General features: G+C 38.9%; 1 protein-coding gene across 1 annotated transcript; it reads right to left on the reverse strand.

Moving 5' to 3' along the window:
• Positions 1–928: 928 nt before the first annotated feature.
• On the reverse strand, positions 929–12738 carry LOC145775494 (uncharacterized). Its single transcript, XM_082586792.1, has 3 exons — positions 9139–12738; positions 1970–2455; positions 929–1384 (listed from the first exon to the last, which is right to left on the reverse strand). Exons 1-3 carry the CDS (start codon positions 12736–12738, stop codon positions 929–931), a joined length of 4542 nt encoding a protein of 1513 aa, XP_082442918.1.
• Between the last annotated feature and the right edge of the window lie 9202 nt (positions 12739–21940).

The raw sequence follows: 21940 nt of genomic DNA on the forward strand, positions 1-21940 counted from the left end.
TGTGTAGTAAGAGAAATAATGTATGGCACGTATGTGTGCCATTGTGCCTCAAGGGTAAAGATTTTATCTATTTTCTTAGCACCAGCCTGTGTTGCCAAAATGGCAATAGAAAAGGTAGAATTGTTATATGGTTTTCAACAGTAGCCTGATAACCAATGCAAGGTTTTGCAGATCACATTGATTTATTCACAAACAATGAAATAGACAAACAACGCATCACAAAAACACTGAAAACACAGATAAAAAGTGTGAAATCCAAATGAAATCTGCAAAGTATAATTTTGGAAACTAGCAAGAACACTCAACACAACATTTGACGAATTAAAAATTAAGCAACCTTCAAGTTCTATGCAAATATTATTACCATGCATTGTAGAGACCTAGGAAACTGACTTCAAGACCTTGAACTATCTGGTTCAATAACATAAAGTGAGAGAATGGACACAGCAAATACATTATTCTGAGGTAAAAACAACCACTGCAGATTGAACTAAAGGTGTACAAATTATTAAAGGATCTATAGCCACCTGAATCAATGTAAAATGATGATAAATTTAGGATGCAATTCCTGAGATATTGATAAAAATCGTTCATTCGTTTTAAAATCACATCATACAACATGCATAGTTGCATACTGTACTACAAAGATTTGTGGTATGCATTGAAACAGTCTCTTTCTTTCACATAGCATAGATGATTACAACATTCCAAACATTGGTTGTTGGTCCGATTGTATGTTTTCCGGGTAGTTCACAACTTGCATCGCTTTCTCCTGTCTTCCATCTTTTCCATTGTATGGTTCATATCAACTGATGCCATGGAGCAAATTCTTTTGGAGGTCATGATAGATGCGACTGCTCGTTTCCTGTTTGTAAATGTTCTAATCATACTCCTAGCAACAAGTCGTCGAAATGTTTTAGAGTCAAGCTCATACATCAGGATTTTCATCACATAGTTTGTTGTAAATAACAAATGCATTATTTACAGCAATGTCCATTAGGTCAAACACAATTCGCAAGTAGTATTTGATTCTAGACTTGTGATCAAATTGATTCGTCACTTGTTTTTGATCCATTATACCTACGCCACTCATGTGCTGATTGTAATGCTTCACAACATCTGGACAGGCAACAGATTGTTTCGAGCTTGATTCCTTCTTTTTTCTTTTCATTTCACCCAATGGAATAGCTGTCAAAAAGTTTGATACAAAGTTGATGGCTTCGTTGTCCATCCACTTCACAAAGTATACAAGATTTTCAGCTTGAAAACAAGCAACATCTCCTCTCTTCATGCTCTTGTCAGCAGGGACTTGTGATTTTGGCAAATGCTTCCTATTGGATCTCACTGTGCCAGTACTGAAAACATTTCTTTTGGAAAGGGCATCCTGCAGTCCACAAATAACACACGATTGACAGCGGCTTCACTCAAATGGAAAATTTTTTGCCTTTTAGCCATATTATTATTTTGAAAATACTGTACTTAGTTTGCACTAATAAAACATGAAAATAAGCTCAACATCAGGTTACTTTGCAATATGTTTCATTTATGAATTACTATACTAAACAGATTTTCTTCACACATTGCAAACATTACCAGACTTTCTCACAAAGGTTCACATAAACTTGTGTAGCAATTTTTACCCTTGAAGTACAATGGCACGTATGTGTACCACCCACAAATAGTTAGCCTCACAACCAGTACACCTTATTTTCCAACTTAAGTAATGGTAAAATGTGTCCTAGACACTCTAAAGCAGTGGTTCTTAACCTTTTTTCTATCAAGCCCCCCTTCAATAATGGTCATGTGCCTCGCGCCCCCCTAGATTTTAAATAAGTATCATATCAAAAAAATTGCATTTTTGTCTGTTTATTGTACGCATCAAGTGAGATATTTGACACTGCTTCTTAGCGACTAGATTTTTAATGCGAGGTTTAACTCCAGAGAGTGAACAACGTAAGTCTCCTTCAACTCTCAGCCTGTTTCTGTACTTGGTCTTGATAGCAACGAGAGCAGAAAATGCAGCTTCACAAAGATACGTGGATCCAAACATTGTTAGAATTCGAAGAGCCCGAGTTGCGATAAGAGGGTAAACAGGAAGGTAATTGGCCCAGAACGTCTCAAGTTCCAGTTCTTTGAAGTCTTCTTTAGCTGTGAAGTTGAACTTTATCTCAAGAAACTCCTCTTGTCCTTCTTCGAAAATATCAACTACTTCGCATTGAAACGGGTTTCTGATGAACTTCCAGGTTCCACGCTTCTCATCCAGATCTGGAAAGTATTTGATGAACTCCGCTTTCAATTCATTAGGGTGGGTTTCTATTTGTTTCTTTAACTCAGACTCAAAGTAACCATCTTTGAGAGCAGAATCCAAGTTACTGAAGCTCGCTGGGTTTCCTTGTACAATTCGACTCTTCCAGAGGTCGAGTTTGGTTATGGAAGTTCGAGTGATGTCATGATGCTTAATGATGTTAATGTTTTTCCCTTAAAGCTTAAGGTTGAGAGTAAAGGACATTAAAGTAATTAAAAAAAATTGAAATTGTTGTGGAGCTCGCGCCCCCCCTGAGAGATGCTTCACGCCCCCGTAGGGGGGCGCGCCTCCCCGGTTAAGAACCACTGCTCTAAAGTGTACTCTGAATAAACATTATGACGAATTAAGAATTATAAACTAATAAAAATAAGTTCCAAACATGCCTCTGAAGCAATAGCTAAAATAGGCAAAACAATTTTAAGGCCTGTCTGAAGAAATTAATTCAGAGTTTCCAACTATTAGTTTCAAATTAAAGTTTGATATATAGAGAGGTTGCAGCATAAAAATCGTTTTAAAATATAACGATTTTCTAACATAAAATCACAGTTAATTTTGTGGCACACATGCGTGCCACTGTACCTCAAAGGGAGCAGCAAACTGTATTGGTTCCAGCTGTTGTTATTAAATTATTGTGACTCGCAGTGTTAATGTGCGAGCACTTGGCAGTGGATACGCATGGCAAAAACACCTTGAACAACTTCGTCCAGGATACGAGAGTAAATGTGAGTCTTCGATTGATACCTATTAGGGTCATGAAGTTAACAGTGACATAACAGGTCTCTATAGATCGATTTGGCCTAAAAGAGCCATCAAACCCAGAGTGCCTATGTAGAATCGTTTTTCATCATTATTGTGTATGTTGTTTACCTTCCCCAAACATGTGTATTTCTCAACATTGATTTATGTGTTTTCATCTTTTACGTAGGAAGTGTTCTGATATTTTACAAAACACAGTTAGAAACTCTGCTCGTGTTCGCGAAGCGATCGCTTCAATTTCGTACGTTTTCGATTGATCTGAATTAATAAAATATTGCAGAATCGGTCATCTTGATTGCAGTTTGCAAACTGAGAAAGCTTAGTTTAGCTTCTTTTTTTTTCCATACGCAACAGTTACTCTACTGTGAACACGTTTTGTAACTAGAAAAAGCACACGGTAAAGAATTATCGACTAAAACAATACAAATAAAGTTTTAAAACAATCGTAATGAAAGGGAGTAGCCTACAACACTTGAAGGCGAAACTGGAATTTTACTCACGTCATAGTGGATTAGAAAAACTGTAAGTTGTCCATAGAAACACCAGGAAAGCATTTTAACTGAACATTGTTGAGCATTGTGCATCTATAAATAGATCCATCGGCAGTTAATTGACATTCAATGTTACAATGGGGTACTTCAGGCATGCATAGTTTAATTTACTTGCAGTCAACTACCAAGGCATTAGCCACGAATAAGAGGAAGACATCATTTTTAACAATTGTTTTCAGAACTTACGCCTAGCCTAATTTATGATACAAAATGTGGCATGCCTCTGCTAATTGACAACGACGACCTAATGACGTCGCGGAGATGCTGTGTAATGTTTTGCAGCGTAGACTATGGGAACAAACCATGTCATTTTTGATGACATGAGCATACTCCATCACTGTTCTAAAAAAGAATTGTAGTGGAAAGGTTGAACAAACAAGATCTAGAAAGGTTATGCGGCCTTCTGGTAAATATAAGTGCAGGAACTTTACCAGCCTACTCCTTGTTTGAACGCCAACGTTGTAGCGCAATGAGTTTTAACTTAAAAAAGTTCTTTGAAATAGCTAGTTGTTGCAGCACTTATTAACTTAGTTTGATTTTATTTCATACCACCAAACCAAAAAATATTAATTGCAGTGAAGGTCAGGAAAAGAATAGAAAAAACGTTTAAGCGTGATTGAAATGATTTACTAAACTAAACACAAAGAATTGAACTTGACTTTGTCAAGTTCACTAGTAAATCAAAAAAGAATGGAGAAGCCATCTTTAGATAAAACACAATTTTTAAGATGAAATGGACAGGATAATTTAAATTGTTTACTCGAAAGTAGCTGCTCAGAAGACTTTGGCAAATTTCTATCTGTTGTGGTAGCATTTTACCCTGATTTGAGGCTCAATAGTAGCCTAATGTTTTTTTAAAGGCGCACGCTTTGCATTTGACCACAGAGTGCCCATTTACCGGTAATCAAATTGAAGCTAAATTTTTTGAAAAGTTTTGCTGAAATGACTTCATGTGTCATTTCGTGAGCACTTTTTTATGTCAAAGTCCGTTGCCTGACCAGAGTCTATGCCTATCTCGGTTGTATAATAATGTATAGGCAATAAGCTTAAAAAATTGAGGTTGAAATCTTTGTCACAATAAAGAGTTTGTTGTGATTCTTATGTAAAGGGTATAGATGTTTCCACAGCCTACTTGATTCCAAGTGTCGGGGATGGGAAGATTCTCATTGTGCTAACCTTTCGGCACTAGCGAAAGTAGGGTTGCCAGGTGTTTTCTCTTGGCCGCCTTTCCTTCAAGAATTATGCGATATGTCCGTCCAATTTATTACATTCTAGTCAGCGCCTTATACACGACATCTCACTGGTTACAGAAAACATCATAAATTAGAAATCTTTTTACAGTAGGTATCTTGTGGTTTTATTTAGCTTGCATTTTTTTATCAATGTTACTTTTATTATATCGTATTGTTAGTTTTTATTTGTTTCAAAAGAAGTTTGATGCAATTAGAAGTTTATTAAAAGCAACCAGAACTAGAGTTTAAAAACAAAAAGTAGAAGAGAAGCAATATACCGTGTAACAGTGAAAATACAACTTAACCACTTCCACACTTAAGCAATGTGTCTTTTTACCACGACTATTCTGCCATAGCCTTCAACAAGTTGAAAGTCACATTCGACATCAACAATCATTGCTCTGACCTAACCAGATTTCAAAACCAAAGCTAGGCCGCAATGTTGAACCGACGTCTATGAGTGTTCAGTTGCAATCATATGAAAATATGATAGTTGTTGTAAGGACTACCTCGATGGGAAGTTTGTTTCAAGTTTAGAACTTTTTTAAATAGGTCCGTAGCCTAGTGCTAACTGAATGATTGTAAATGCATCCAATGCAGCTTACAGTCTAATTCAGCGGTTCTCAACCGGTGGGCCATGGCTCACTAGTGGGCCATGGAAAAATTTTGAGGTGGGCCACAGACCTATTTAAAAATTTGCCAGAGTTAGTGAAAGATTTAATTTCACTTGTGTTATAACAACAATGAATGGTGCTGCTGTAATTTTCTGCAGAATGGTAATTTTCATTCTAATTTTTGAAATAATAATTTTGGTGGCGTGATGTAAAAATCAATGCCGTCTGTTGCTTAATATACGAACGTTGATTTTAAGCAACTACAACAGTGTGATTCTTATAGGGAGCCATTTGGCTCCATGAGGAGAAATTTTTAACTTAAAGGGAGGAATAATCGTGTTGAAAGGAATTGAGAAGAAATATAAATCAAACGTAGATTTATCTAAATGATCTATTGAAATGGTTAATTTATTTATGACTGAGCACATAGTTTTAGCTCAACATTGAGTTTTTACTACACTTTAGGATATAGTAGACCACTTTGTGATTACAATCAAGTCATAGCCTAGCTGGGTAGCCTACTAAACCTTCTGCAGATCTGCTTTTAGTATTTTTTTGTGAATTATTGTGGGGAGAAATTGACAATACTTGTGTCTTTCAAAGGAGGAATACGGCATTAATGTTGAGAACCACTGAAACTACAAGTTGATCAATAACTTTCAGGAGCAGGCATCTCATTGATGCACGGTTCAATAATAATCTGTTTTGAAATATTTTCTGCTGTTTTTTGTTTTTAAACCTATTTTGCAGTTTTTTTTCGTACATAAACAATTAATGGGCCATAAGAATTTTTGTGCGACAAAAATGGGCCACGAAATAAAAAAGGTCGAGAACCACTGGTCTAATTAAAGTACAGTCTATTGCTCTAGAAATCAAACAAACATTTTCAATTTCAGAAACAAGTTGAATATACGTTCACATTTATGATAAAAGCGTCTACATGCACAGTTGCACACTAGGCTATATAAGCAGGGCATTTTTGTTGTGTTTTAGTCAACAATAAATGCTCTTCTACGTCTGTTCAAGCCAATAAACACTTTGAAATATTTCCTCACAAGGAAAACTGAAATTTAGTAAAAGTCTTGTCATGGTTTTGTTCCGTTTTAAATTAACTTTGTCATTGAAGACTTTTGTTCGGAAGTATACTAACACTAATTTTGTTTAATCACCAGCACGACATGAAACACACAAGAATCTCCGAACACAGAAAAAACTTGGCACAAATGTTTTCAATATCAATATCCAAACATTACCATAGAAAAATAATTCCAGCACTGAAACTATTCCCCTTGAAAGAAACTTATTTTTCTCAATTAGAAACGTTCTCCTCTCGAAAATAAGTACTTTCTGCTTTGCGATTGTTTAATTCAGCTTCATAACGCCGAGCATAAATAAGTTTGGCTAATAGCCTTCTGTTACGCATTGGTGCAATAATTGAACTGAAAACTATTTAATTGATTCAAATCTTGTGCCAATCAACCCGAATAAGTTAATAAAAGTGAGATGATGGATGTTTCTTGTTAATATAATTGTTTGTGGATGAAAGGAGTCTTGCTGAAAACATTTGTTTTAATGTAATGTTATTTTTATGTAATAATAATAATCATGTTTTACTTTGCGCACAATGCGACAACATACAAATACAATAGTCCTACCATTTCCACTGCTAAAGCAGAAAAATTATTGTCCTTTGTGATGGCACATGACGTAATAATGGCCATTTTTGGTGAAAATGTTACCAGAATTATTTATTGGGCCTTGGCTCCTCCTTCACACGCTTAAATTGCCCCATTCAAATTTTCGTTTTCTTTGTGGAGTTTTGTGAAATTCAGTTATGACTTTACTTACAACTATTTATACGTTAGTTGGAAAATGTCCGCGCCGATAGCTCAGTTGGGTAGAGAGTATTACTGTGTGAACGAAAGCTTCAAGATCAAGCTGCTCTAGTCCGACTCTCTGAGTATGCGCTCGAGCAACGCATTCTGAGGACTGCTCTCCATTCAGCGGTACTTAATGGGTGGAATAATTCCCCGGCAACAAGACTTCAATAATCGGAAACTTCACTCTGTCAATCTCGGTAACCGGCTCTGTGTCAAAAGCCGCTACAAGTATGCCAAACTACCAGGAATAACTTATGCCGGCTGGGTAGACGAGTGGTGAGAACGTCTGCGCAGCGTTCGAAAGGACGTGGGTTCGACACCGCTCCATAGCACGCGGTTGTATCTCGGCAAAGACACTTAAAGGCAAGCCAAAATAAGGGGAGCAGCTGACTCGAAGATATGTCACTTCGCTGCTTCCTGTCGTCTGTTGTATCGCATCTGTGATCGCAGTGTAGTGTGTGTTATCACAATGGGCGCAAATAAAAGGATGAATATTATTCAAGACCTTGTCAGTCCAAGCATAAAAAATCGAAAACAAACGAACAGCAGCTATACATAGTGTTACCGCCGCTGCTCGCCTACTTAATTTTAGTGGATAGTCTGGTAGATCAGTCGTCAACCTGTACCTAATTATTCCTGACTTGACACCCACACTGTCTAAAATACCACACTCAGTTAAATCACCAAAGGAGATGGGTAACACAGTATAATTGTGGCTCAAGCCTATGATGTAAACACTTAAAGGAATAACAATGACCAACTTAATTCGAGTGATGAGGTTGATGAAAGGATTACCAATTATTGAAACAACCACTGTCTAGTAATTAAGAGACAGCAAAAATACGTCCTAACTCTAGCGATGTCAGTATCTAAAAGACAGTTCCAAAGCGACCGCGAGATGACGTCACGAGATTAATTGATCGACAATCGATAAAGAATTTAACAGTTGCAAGAACGCTCAGATATGAAGGGGATCCGTAACATACCGCCCCCTAAAAGGGCATGACCTTTTACAAAACAACGGATCCTTCAACAATATGAAACGCACAAGACGACACTACACATTCAAGCACGAGTGTCAAGAGCTGTAACAAGATAGCTACCTAGTAGATGTAAAGATGTTACACTACGACTATAACAAGTAAATGGACAAAACTACTCGGTGCAATCAAGGCACACGGTTCCTAAATTAGAAATGGCAAGGACATAATTAGAGAAAGGTATTATGCAAGAGGCGAGGCACCGTGGGGAGTTTCCTAACCTAACGTACGAAAGTAACTAACAACGAATAATCACAAGCATGCAGGTAGTTATTGTAACCTAACCGAAAACAGCAGTGTAACTAAGGTTGAACGCATTGATCTATTACATAATTACAACACACAATGAGGATAATAAAGGCAACACAAAATTATGACAAGATTATCCAGTACGCCCTATATAGCGCCAAAGTTAGATCATTGGTTACAGACACTAAAATAAAAATGATATCAAATTCAAAGAGCAGTCAAGAAATAAAATTAACAGACTAAACCTAAAGGTAGCAGTCGTGTGTCACTATTAGCAGTGCTACCAAAACTAGTAATTGGCACTGCAATCCAAGACAGGTTAAGCCCACCTAGTGAAACATAGCAATGCCTAACTTAATACATATAACAACAAAATTGTCGATCAGCGAAGCCGCAGCAGAAACAGTTCATGTCACAGAGGGCTGAGTGCCAAATGTCCTTCTAGCAAACAGATTTTCCTCACGTCTCTAATCAATACATTGTCCGCAGTTTGGACGCGCACCCGACGTACCAGGCCATCTGAATCAGCGTAGCATTCTCTCACTATAGCCTTGGGCCAACAGCCGCGTTTGACATTATCGTCCGCTATTAACACCAGGTCACCAATCTCCAGGTTTGGAGAGGTCCCATACCACTTGTTTCTAGGCTGGAGCATTGGCAAATAATCGGTCAGCCAGCGACTCCAAAATTTGTCCGCAACAGCTTGGGTTTTGCGCCAGGATCGTCGATACAGATCTCTCTTCGTCGACACTTCACTCGGCAAGACCGTTTCCAGCGTCCCGGTAAGCAACATACTTGGTGTTAAAGCCATAAAGTCTTTTGGATCTGTTGAAACGTCAGTAATGGGCCGATCATTCAAGATTCGCTCTATTTCGCTGATCAAAGTTGACAGCTCGAAATCATCTAAGCTGGTTTCCCCTACCATGAGGCGCATGTGCTTTCTAACCGATCTGATTAAACGTTCCCAGACACCACCTGAGTGTGAACAGGCTGGGGGATTATATTTCCACTCGATCTCGCTTTGAGTCATTGCATGTTGGAACTTAGCAGTCTTCCAAGACTTCACGCCGTCGTTCAGCTCACGCTCGGCGCCTTTAAAGTTGGTGGCGTTGTCACTGAAAACAACCTCTGGTTTGCCACGCCGACAAATGAACCTTCGAAATGCTTGAATAAATGCAGCTGCTTCCAGCGATTCGGCGACTTCTAAATGGACGGCACGTGACGCCATACAAGTAAACAGAACGACGTACCTTTTGACGGTACTCCTTCCCTGCTTAATAAGCAATGGGCCCATCAAATCGACGCCAGTGGAGTGAAAGGGTTTCTTTCCGGCTTCCGTTCTTGATTCTGGGAGATCGCCCATACGTTGCGTACCAACGCGAGTGTTCCACACCCGACAACGAAGGCAAGAGCTTAGAACCTTTTGTACGGCCGCACGACCACGAATGATCCAGAAGGTTGACATCAGAGAGTTCAAAACATGCGAAGTTCCACTATGTCCAGACTCTTCATGCCGGTTGCAAATTAGCATTTGTGTTAACGGATTGTTGGGTGGGAGAATCATGGGATGCTTGATGTTTAAAGGTAGATCCACATTCCTCAGCCGTCCACCTACTCGTAATACACCGTCCAACAGAATGGGACTAAGCTTCCGTAGTGGCTTGAGTGCTGGATTGTTGCACAACTCCCTGTCAGGTAAAAGTTCATTGTTGGGTAGAGATTGTAATCTTGTCATTGCTTTAGGGAAATCATCCCACTGTACAAGTTTGACGAGGTCGGTAGTGGCTTCTAACATCTCTGCGCCTGTAAGTGGACCAACCTTCGGCTGTGGTGAACTGGAATGTTTCCACAAGATATACGCTTTGAATCTCTTTAGCCATGCCACTGATCTTTGGATTTTCCAGTACTTCGAGTGACGCATCAGGAGCAGTTTCAGCAAATTGTCTTCCTCAGCTGCGGTAGTAGCCATGCAAACGTTCTTCATTTCATCATCATCATTCAATGGCACTGTAATCACGTCTGGCTGCTGCGGCCAATTGCTTACACATTCACTTAAAAATTCAGGACCATTAAACCAAAGTCCAGCAGTGTCGACCCGATTAGGCATTAACCCACGAGAGGCAATGTCAGCCGGATTGACACTGGTGGGAACATAACGCCATTGTTCAGGTGTGGAGTAGTTATGAATGACCTGAAGCCGATTAGCCACAAACGTATGAAAGCGAGAGGCACAATTCTGGATGTACTGGAGCACAATGGTAGCGTCAGTCCAAAAATACACGTTGTTAAAGTCAAATTCAAGCATGTTGCAAATAAGCGTACTTAGTTTCACGGCCATAGTGGCTGCAGTTAACTCGAGTCGGGGTACAGTCACAGGTTTAGAAGGCGCTACTCGAGATTTCCCCATACAAAAGACACAACTTACCGAATTATCAGCATACACAATACGAATGTAACTGGCCACACCATACCCCACAGTGCTCGCATCAGAAAAAACATGTAACTCGATGCTAACGCAAACCTTGTCGGCCAATTTAAAGCTGCGTGGTATAGAGACGTTACGCAGTTGTGGTAGTCCATGCAACCAAGTTTGCCACTGCTGGCGTGCAGTTTCTGAAATGATGTCATCCCAGCCGCTCCCATCTCGACACGATTCTTGTAAAAGCTTCCTTATGGGCAAAACAAACGGTTGAACTATGCCTAAGACATCATACACCTGATTAATCATGGAAAGAAGTCCTCGCCTGCTCATTGGCTTCTCCTTCACGTCAACTTGGACCTTGAGACAATCTGCCGAGGTGCTCCAGAAAACACCCAAGGCCTTCTCAACTGTCTCGTCATGCAGTGAAACATCCGGTCCAGACTTGGCGATGTCATCGTCTAAAACACAACTCAAAACATCTGGGTAATTTGCGACGAACTTGGTCAGATGGAACCCACCACTGTGCAGCAATGGAAGAAGCTCACTTATTAGTTTGGTAGCTTCATCTGCACTACCACATGATTTTAAGAGGTCGTCGACATAAAAGCTGTTACCTACTGTGTCTCTTACCTCTTTGCATGCACCGGTGGCATTGTCCTTTGCTGTTCGCAGGAGTGCATAAGAGGTGCAACTAGGCGAACATGTTGCACCAAAGGGAAATGCATTCATTTGATATTCCGCCGGCGTCTTACCCAAGTCACCATCAGGCCACCAAAGAAATCGGAGAGCATCTCTGTCTGCAGGGTCCACTCGCACCTGGTGGAACATACTGCGGATGTCTGCAATGAATGCGATTGGATCCTGACGAAATCTAAGAAGTACACCGGTTAAATTGTTGCAGAGGTCTGGACCCTGCAGCAGTGTGCTGTTAAGGGAAACTCCCTTGTATTTGGCAGCACAATCAAAAACCACTCGAAACTTCGGCCCTGTAGCGTGGTGAGGGAGGTACCATGTACGATCTGAAGGAGTGGGATTAGTCACCTGACTGGCATATTCGTTTACAATGTACTCATTAATTTTTTGAGCATATAAGCCCCTTACCTCCTCGTTACAAACAAGTTTGTTTTTAAGAGACTGAAGGCGCCGCTCTGCCACAATCCGGTTATTTGGGAGGGGTACGTTTTCATCTCGCCAGGGGAGTCTCATTTGATAATGGCCACCAACCTTTTTAACCGAGTCTTCCATGACTGATAAGGCCCTTTGATCCTCTCTGGACATGGACACCTGTTGGACCTCTTCGGCATCCTTAAAATCTTGTTCCAAGAACTGCAGCACTTGTTCATGGAGCCCTTCCGAGGTTTTTACCGCCGTAAGGCTGATGCCAGTGCCACCACTATCCGAGTTGACATTTTTTTCAAATTCGGCTCCAAACAATGTCCATCCAATTGCTGTATGCCACCCAAATGGTTCACCAGTTTTACCACAGCGCTGTTCTTTAATACGGAAGACCTCATGGGCATCCATGCCTATCAGTAAATCCACTTGTTGTGAAGGCAGTTTAGGAAATTGAATGTCCCTTAAGTGATTGTACTCTCCTGAAATCCTATTAGAGGGGATATTGTCTGACAGATTAGGTAGTTTTTGTAGTACCATCACCGAAGGAATTGCAAAGACTTCATCTTCTGCCATTCTCTGGATGTGCAGCGCTTTGACTTTAGAATGGCAGGTGGCCGAGTTACCAATGCCTTGGAGAGATGCACCTCCAATGGATTCTTTTAACCTCAATCTTTTCACCAAGCGTTGAGTGCAAATGCTTGTGGTGGAGCCGGTATCCATAAGAGCATAGGTACAAATAGCTTGTTGCTGGTCACCCCCCCCCAAACCTTCACCGGTACAATGCTTAAGACGGGGTGGGTAGGCACTTCAATCGGCGTCGATGCAAAGAGGGACTTGTTAGGTGCAGTTGTTTGCTCGCCGTCGTAATGAAGTAGAGTGTTGTGTCTTTGATGGCATTTCTGGCAATGCTTCCTAAAGTTGCATTTAGATGCAAGGTGACCCCCTTTTAAGCAGTTGAAACAAAGTCCCCACTCACGCACCAAATTGCGGCGGTCGGATATGGATGTCTCTAGGAAAGTATTACAACGCCAGATGGGGTGGTCCTCACTGCAAACAGGACATTCCTTTTTTACAGAAGTTTTAACATTCCCCGTCATGTTGTTGGAGACTGCCAATATCCTGTCCTTCCGGTTGTGTTCTTTCTGGTGTGTTTTCAAATGGAAGTCATTATTTGCCTGTGCCTTAAATACCTGTTGAGCCCACTCCATTTCGGCATAGCGAGCTGCATCGTTAACTAACTCCAAAAGATCTACAAAAGTGGCCTGCTCCCCTACACGCTGTTTGTGAAATGCCAACTCAGCAAACCTTTCTTGAAGCTTTAGGGGTAAGCGAGCTAACAGGAGGCTTAATATTTCCGAACCGTTAAGTTCTCCCAAGTTGCCACCTGCTTCAAAAAGACATTTGCAATTGTTCATCCGGAGAGTCATGTCATTGAGTCGCTCTGAGTCTGATGAACGGATTTTGGGACCCTTTATCAGTTCTTCCTTAACTTTCACCCGCATCCTGAGGTTGTTGCCATACCGATTATTCAAAAGCTCCCATGCTTTATAGTATCCTTCCCCCTTGTCTGGGTAGACATTACAATTTTGGATCAACCTGGCTGGCTCTCCGGTGACATACATCTGTAGGTATAATAGCCGTCTATGACTATCATAGCAGCTGCCTTCAACGAATGCCTTAAACTCTAGGACAAAGGATGGATACTGCCCAATGTCCCCACTAAATTTCCTCAGCTGCAGCTGGGGAAGCTGCACAGCCGGTGATGTAGGCGCCATATAAGGCCGACTGGGTTGGGGTGCGGAGCGTAAATAACTAGTCTGTCTAGGAGTCCAATCTCTGGGCATGTGACCCTGATTATCAGACCAAATATTGGGCACATCAGACCTGGACTGGAAGCCAGGTGGCGCACTTGCTCTTCTTGAGAATCCATAACTAGTTGCATAACCGGGCGTCAATTGTGGTTCACCGCGAAAGTCAGGCGGCACTGTGGTTTTGCCATGAAACTGAACCTCGCTTTTCAGACTTGGAGAGAGGTCGTGACCCGAGAGCGCATCTATAACTTGATATTGTTCCCTGCTAGTACCACTACTGCCAGAAGTCCCATCCTGGTCGAACTGGTTGGCTGCCCCAGATGACCATGACGGTTCAGTTTTACCTTCAACATTAGAATTAGCCTTATTGCTGAGTTGATTCTGCACTAGAGACAGCAACGCCTCTGTGCGGTCGGTAGCCTTTGCCAGCTCTGCACGCATGTCGTTCAGCTGTGCATACACGTCTGGCTTGGTTTCCACATTTGGAGGCAAACCATCTTGCTGAGCAATCCTTTCAGGCTCAGACATCACACAGTTAATGACAAAGTAAACAAATTAATCAAATAAAAGAAACAATGAACAACTTACCGCACCAATAGAACACTTCACTTCCAGGGAGTAGTCTACAACCAAATTCAATCACTAATTGGTAATGATGTTACCGCCGCTGCTCGCCTACTTAATTTTAGTGGATAGTCTGGTAGATCAGTCGTCAACCTGTACCTAATTATTCCTGACTTGACACCCACACTGTCTAAAATACCACACTCAGTTAAATCACCAAAGGAGATGGGTAACACAGTATAATTGTGGCTCAAGCCTATGATGTAAACACTTAAAGGAATAACAATGACCAACTTAATTCGAGTGATGAGGTTGATGAAAGGATTACCAATTATTGAAACAACCACTGTCTAGTAATTAAGAGACAGCAAAAATACGTCCTAACTCTAGCGATGTCAGTATCTAAAAGACAGTTCCAAAGCGACCGCGAGATGACGTCACGAGATTAATTGATCGACAATCGATAAAGAATTTAACAGTTGCAAGAACGCTCAGATATGAAGGGGATCCGTAACACATAGTAAACCTGAGCTGTAAACCGGAACACACCACCACATGATCTCTACTCAAAGAAACCATTGAATGCAACTTTCGAAACACTTTTCCAAATATTTTTGTTGCTTTGAAAATTTTTGACGTAAACTGACGTACCTCCAACGGCTGCGAGTTGAAAACCTAATTTTAATGTTTTCAAGTTTGTTTTATGTTGTATAACTCACAAAACTTTATTATTGAATCAACTTAGATTTTTGTTGTAGTTCCGCATAATGTAAGAATTAAACTAAAACAGCTGTATCATGTCTTTGGATGAAGAAGAATTTAAACTTGGGGAAAAGCTAAAAGATATTTGTAACTTGAATGGCAAAGAAAACAATATTAAAGAATCCGCAAAACTTTTGCATCAATTGGGACTTGTTTATCAAAGCAGAAGTCCAGATAAAATCAGCCTTATTCAAAGTGCTGCCTTGTTGAATGCAGCGATAACAAGAGAACCTGATAATGTGGAGGAGACAAAGAAAGATTTGCAAAAGCTATGCAAAGACATTCTTCATCAAGCTGGTGCAGTGAAAAAGCAAGCGAATATCATTGACAAAGCAAGACATGTTAAGAAACGATTACACAAAATGAGGAAATCGACAAAAATTTCTTTGCTTGAATTGAAAATCATTCCAAATAAAAGAATAAAACAACAATTGCACAAAAAAGAGCTGAAAAAAATTGCAAAAATGAAACAGATTCAAGATAAAGTAGCTGCTAAGTACACATCAATCATAAAAGAAATCAGTAATTACTGTGAACAAGTAATGGGAAGACGGCCTTGTGATTACAGTCTTGTAGGCATGGGATCATTAGCCAGAAAAGAGATCACCCCCTATTCTGATTTTGAAAACATTATTGTTTTGGAAGAAGGATGCCAAAATTTAGGCAATTATGAAGCTATATTGGAGTATTTCAGATGGTTTTCTGTCATCTTTCAGGTCATATTGATTAATTTACAGGAAACTATATTGCCAAGTGTAAGTATAAATTGCTTGAATGATACAACCAAGAAAGATGGAAACTGGTTTTTTGATGCATTCACTACTCGGGGTGTCTCCCTTGATGGCATGATGCCACATGCCTGCAAATTTCCGCTTGGTCGACAACAGTTCACTAAAGGTAAACCATGGACAACAGAATTAATTAAACCTGTGAGTAAAATGCTGAATTATCTGAAAACAGAACAATCTTTAAAAAATGGTTATCATCTCAGTGATATTCTCACTAGAACCAGTTTTGTCTCTGGTAAAATAGATATCTTTGATCAATTCTTTGAAGGTGTGCAGAAAACATTAAACTCCATTCCTTTGCAAGTGCTAAAAGATGAAATAACCGAACAACTCAAAGACGATTTGACCAGTTTTGCAATAAAATCAAATCTTTCAGGTGCATCAAATCAAGGCGAATTTAATCATAAACGAATTGTTTATCGAAGTATAACGTTATTCGTATCTGCTCTTGGAAGACTACATAAGATTTCTGCCAATTCTTGCTTTGACATCATTGTTGAACTTCATGAAAGAAAATTAATCAGCAAATATTCAATGCAAAAGTTGTCATTTTCCGTGGCAGTAGCACTTGAAGTGCGCTTGAAACTTTACATGAAACACAAAGGACAAGTGGATCTGATGAATAATATTGTATCAACCATCGATTCAAAATTCGAGAAGTCAACGTTAGTAGATGTTGTTGGAGAACACAGCTGTATCAGCTTTTTTCAAATTGCTTATTCGTTGCAGTGCGACATTTGTAAACAATTGCAAATGAAAAAGGTTCATTTTTACTCACATTTAACTTTGTTGAATGTTCTCATCTGCAACTTTCTCAACTTAAAAGAATCAGCAACAAAATTAATGAAATCCTTCATTGATAATCCAGTTACAAATTCACAATTACTAGATTTTGAAACAAGTATCCGATTATTAGAAAAAAACATGCACATGTTAGACGAAAAAATTAATCAACAAAAATTAGAACTTGAAAATCAGCCTACACAGATACACCCAATCTTATACTTCGAAATAAGCAAAGTTTTGCATCATATGAAATGTTACAACGACGCACTTGAATATGGAGAAAAATATCTTAAATTCGTAAAACATTCAGTTTCAGAAGACCTTGACGAAAACGTCGACACTGCCGTACTTGAAGGAATTGAAATTATTGCAGAGTGTTACAGAGAATTACAACAATACAATAAAGCATTGACAAACTACAAAAGACTTTTATTAAAAACTGATGTGAAAAACAATGTCGATGGTCTAACCAATAGAAACGTGGCGAATATCTTACACGAAATTGGATGGTGCTTAGTTGCTTCAAATGAAAATGTCGAAGCAATAAGTTATCTACAAAAATCCCTGGAAATAAAACAACGTTTATATGTAGATGCAGACATTAATCGAAGTGTAGCCATCACTCTTGGAATGATTGGTCGTTGTTTAATAGACACTGAAAAATGTGAAGAAGGCATGATCTATCTGCAAAACACGCTAAAAATCCAACAACGAGTATCATTAGATGAAGACGCTGACAAGAATGTGGCAATCACCTTGCATTACATCGGTCGTTGTTTAATGGAAACTAATAAATGTGAAGAAGCCATGAGTTATCTGCAAAAAGCGCTAAAAATTAAACAGCGAGTATCATTAGATGAAGACGCTGACAAGGGTGTGGCAATCACCTTGCATTACATCGGTCGTTGTTTAATGGAAACTAATAAATGTGAAGAAGCCATGAGTTATCTGCAAAAAGCGCTAAAAATTGAACAGCGAGTATCATTAGATGAAGACGCTGACAAGGGTGTGGAGATCACCTTGCATTACATCGGTCGTTGTTTAATGGAAACTAATAAATGTGAAGAAGCCATGAGTTATCTGCAAAAAGCGCTAAAAATTAAACAGCGAGTATCATTAGATGAAGACGCTGACAAGGGTGTGGAGATCACCTTGCATTACATCGGTCGTTGTTTAATGGAAACTAATAAATGTGAAGAAGCCATGAGTTATCTGCAAAAAGCGCTAAAAATTGAACAGCGAGTATCATTAGATGAAGACGCTGACAAGGGTGTCGCGATCGACTTGCATTACATCGGTCGTTGTTTAATGGAAACTAATAAATGTGAAGAAGCCATGAGTTTTCTGCAAAGGGCGCTAAAAATTGAACAACGAGTATCATTAGATGAGGATGCTGACAGGGATGTGGCGATCAGCTTGCATTACATCGGTCTTTGTTTAATGAAAACTAATAAATGTGAAGAAGCCATGAGTTATCTGCAAAAGGCGCTAAAAATCAAACAACGAGTATCATTAGATGAAGATGCTGACAAATCTGTGGCGATCAGCTTGCAAGATATCGGTCGTTGTTTAATGGAGAGTAATAAATGTGAAGAAGCCATGAGTTATCTGCAAAAGGCGCTAAAAATCAACCAACGAGTATCATTAGATGAAGACACTGACGAGAATGTGGCTAACACCGTGCGCGACATCGGTCGTTGTTTAATGGAAACTAATAAATGTGAAGAAGCCATTGAGTTATCTGCAAAAGGCGATAAACATCCAACAACAAAAAAAAGTATCATTAGATGAAGACGCTCAAGAGGATGTGGCGATCACCTTGCACGACATCGTTTGTTGTGTAGTAAAACTAATAAATATAAAGAAGCCATGAGTTATCTGCAAATTTTTTTAAAAATACAATAACACTTGCCATTAAATAAAAATGATCAAAGTATTATTGACATTTCTAAAATACTTACGTCTTGTTTGAACAAATTTGATAAAATGTGATTGTGCATTGGCCTATATTCAATTCATTGCACTGGAAAAGTTCGTCTTGGATTAGCTTGAATGTATCTTTTGTATAATGTTTTCCCAGTGTATGAAGTGGAGTGAGCATGCCAAATGATCCCTAGATATTAACAACTCCCTGGGCCGTGAACCACTCCCGCGCCTCCGGCCAGAGGGGAGGGTCACGGGGCTCACTCATTTCAGTAAGTTTGATGTTTTTGACTAAAGGCTATACAATAAAGAAAATCCGCTACAAAAGCTCAATAATCAATAGGTTGAATCATGCAAGGCCCTCTTTGCTGCTTTCCTAACTTCCAGCCGGGGCCCACCAACCGTGTAGGGGTTCAAGCGTATTTAGTTTGTCAAAGAAAAGCTTGATAATCAATAGTTTAAATCATGCAAATTTTAATCTCCGGCTGGGCCCACGAATATTAAGTTTGTGCAGATTGTTTCGGTTGTAATTTTACGTGTAACATTTATTATGCAATTTTTTCATTTTGCAATGTTTTCTCGCTTGCTTTGCTCGCTCAATTACATTTTATTGAACTATTTAGTGACATTGACCATGCATAGTTTCAAACATGGATTAAGGGAGTGAAAAATTATTTGTATCCCACAAAAACTCGCAAAATTATTTAATATTTCGAAGCAAACGCCGCTCATTCAGTCTAGTTAATTAACAATAGATAAATTTCAGTGTTAATGGAGATAGGCCATAAAGTGAAATATCCCGTGAAAATACTATAGGTGAAGAAGAGGACCTCTTAAATATATTTTCAAAGTTCTTACCTGGTGAAAGTTTACATAACACTACGTTATAGAAACTTTCAAAAAAAAATTATTGAAATCCTTCTGTGATCGTGAGTAAAATTGTTTAGAATGGTTGACTAACTTAAATTTTTAACCAAACGTTTTATTCAAATCCAACTTTAACTTGATGTACGTACTTGGTTACATAGCCTACATAGATGAACTTGATGAATTTGCCTACGTAGCGACCAAATAGCTTTGGAAAAAAAACTTTGTTGTGCCAAAAGTACCTAAAATATGAGCAAAACAAGAACAAGATTATTTTTGACAAAATTTTTCAGGGGACAAACCCGCCATACCCCCTGTCAAACTTCACTTTCTCGGACAGTAAGTTTTGTATTGTCCATTTAGCCTATATTATAAATTTTAATTTGTTAAAACTCTGATCCTTTCTCAATTTTTATCTAAATCCCTTCTGCACTGTCAGCATATTAATTGTTTTTAAATTTGGAATTGTTTACCCTTTGTTAAAATGATGAATGTAAACTTTTCCTTACATTAAAAAGGTTTGCTATCCTAATTTAACTCTGCCTTGTCCCATTTTTAAGAGCCATCACTAAACATATGAGACTACTAGTGAATTTGGGAGGGGGGTCAAGGTGGTGCTCACACGTCCCTGATCAACACTTATCATGTATAAACCTAATTGCTTCCTTAAGACAAAGTCTAGTCTACATATGGCGTTTGTGATATATCAAACGCTTATTTTAATTTTTTAGTAGTGGTTTTGCTTGTAACAGTGCTCCCTCCAGCAATACATTTAAAAGTAAAATGCAGGAGGCAATCCAAGAAAATTTTACAAGTAAGTTTTGTTAGTTTTTTTCGAGAACGCTTGCCATCTTTTAAACTTTCACCCTCTTGGAGAACTACACACTGAAGACAATGAGAGATTTTCACTTGTTTAATTTGTTGTGAAACGTACTTTCATATTTTTCGTACTTTCAAACAAAATTTGTTTTTTTAGAAAAGTGGTTGCTTTTATGTTATTCCAAGCAAAGGTGATAAGCTTGGAAAGCTTTAATTCCTCCAGTTAACCTTCGATATAAGGGATTTGGCACAATTCATGTATTGAAGCAAATTAAGTTGATACTCCTATTTAACGTATAGTAGCCAATTACATTTGATATGTTGGATAGCTCATCCGGTGTACCTTAATAGAGGCCATACTAATACTGTACATTAGATATAGTGTCTATAGGCCTACTGGTACATAGGATCAATATTGTACGCCAGGAATGGGAATTGAAACACCCCATTCAGATGAATCTCTGTATTGTTTTGTTTTATTGCTTATGTAAGTCATATCGTAAATTACTACTTGAACTAGTTATTTTTACATAAGGCATCGTCAGTTTTTCTTCATCATCAAAATTGATTAATGTTTTTTTGTTCAAATGATAGCGAAGGAAGATGGTTTTCGTTTTCACAAAGGCCAAGAAATTGTCTGTAATGAAACAAAAATATTACAAAAAATGAGCAAGTGCAACTATGGCAGTGGTTCCCAACACATGGGTCGCGACCCAAATTTGGGTCGCCTGATTATTTTTTTGGGTCGCTTGTTTTTCAGGCATTTTGTATCTTGGGTGAACAAATAACAATAAAAAATTTAAAACGTGAAGAGATCGATCACAAAACTGGAAAATATAAACACAAGTCATGAAGCGTTTCATGTCGAGACATCGGAAAGCTTTGTAGCATGTTCGTAGTGCAAGAACGTTTAACAGTTTTCGTTTTTATTATTGTTATTATTATTTTTAAATGTAAACCCTCTATTAAATGTAAACCCAACAAAACGTTCAGTCTCAAGCATAAATTAACTTGCCAATTTACGATGCATTGCAACGTGCACTATATGTCATGAACACCATGTCGGACAAACCATGACAAAGTTGTCCACACGTCAGGCCACACATAGTCTGGTCTGTTCAAACGCATCAAAGACAAAGTCCCAATCCCAAGTTTTGTATGGACTCATTGCTTTCTCCACAAAGAGGCCCTAGCTTCAAAAGCCGCAGAAAGTGTTGAATCATGGCGATCTGTATACACAGGCCCTGACAACGTACGAACTGGAGGGCTGACTGAAGGCCGATGTATTTTCAATTTTGAAGTTTAAGCTAAATTCACTTTATATTGCTTTTAAATGATAATTTAAACAATTTAAATTGCCAAAGTGTGATCACTGAATCCCAAATCACTGCAAAACTCCTAAAATTATGCTGACAAAATGACAATATTTTCCGAACTACTGGTGTTGCCAGACGC

Source organism: Aplidium turbinatum, chromosome 8, assembly GCF_918807975.1.
Source record: "Aplidium turbinatum chromosome 8, kaAplTurb1.1, whole genome shotgun sequence".
Classification (NCBI taxonomy): domain Eukaryota; kingdom Metazoa; phylum Chordata; class Ascidiacea; order Aplousobranchia; family Polyclinidae; genus Aplidium; species Aplidium turbinatum.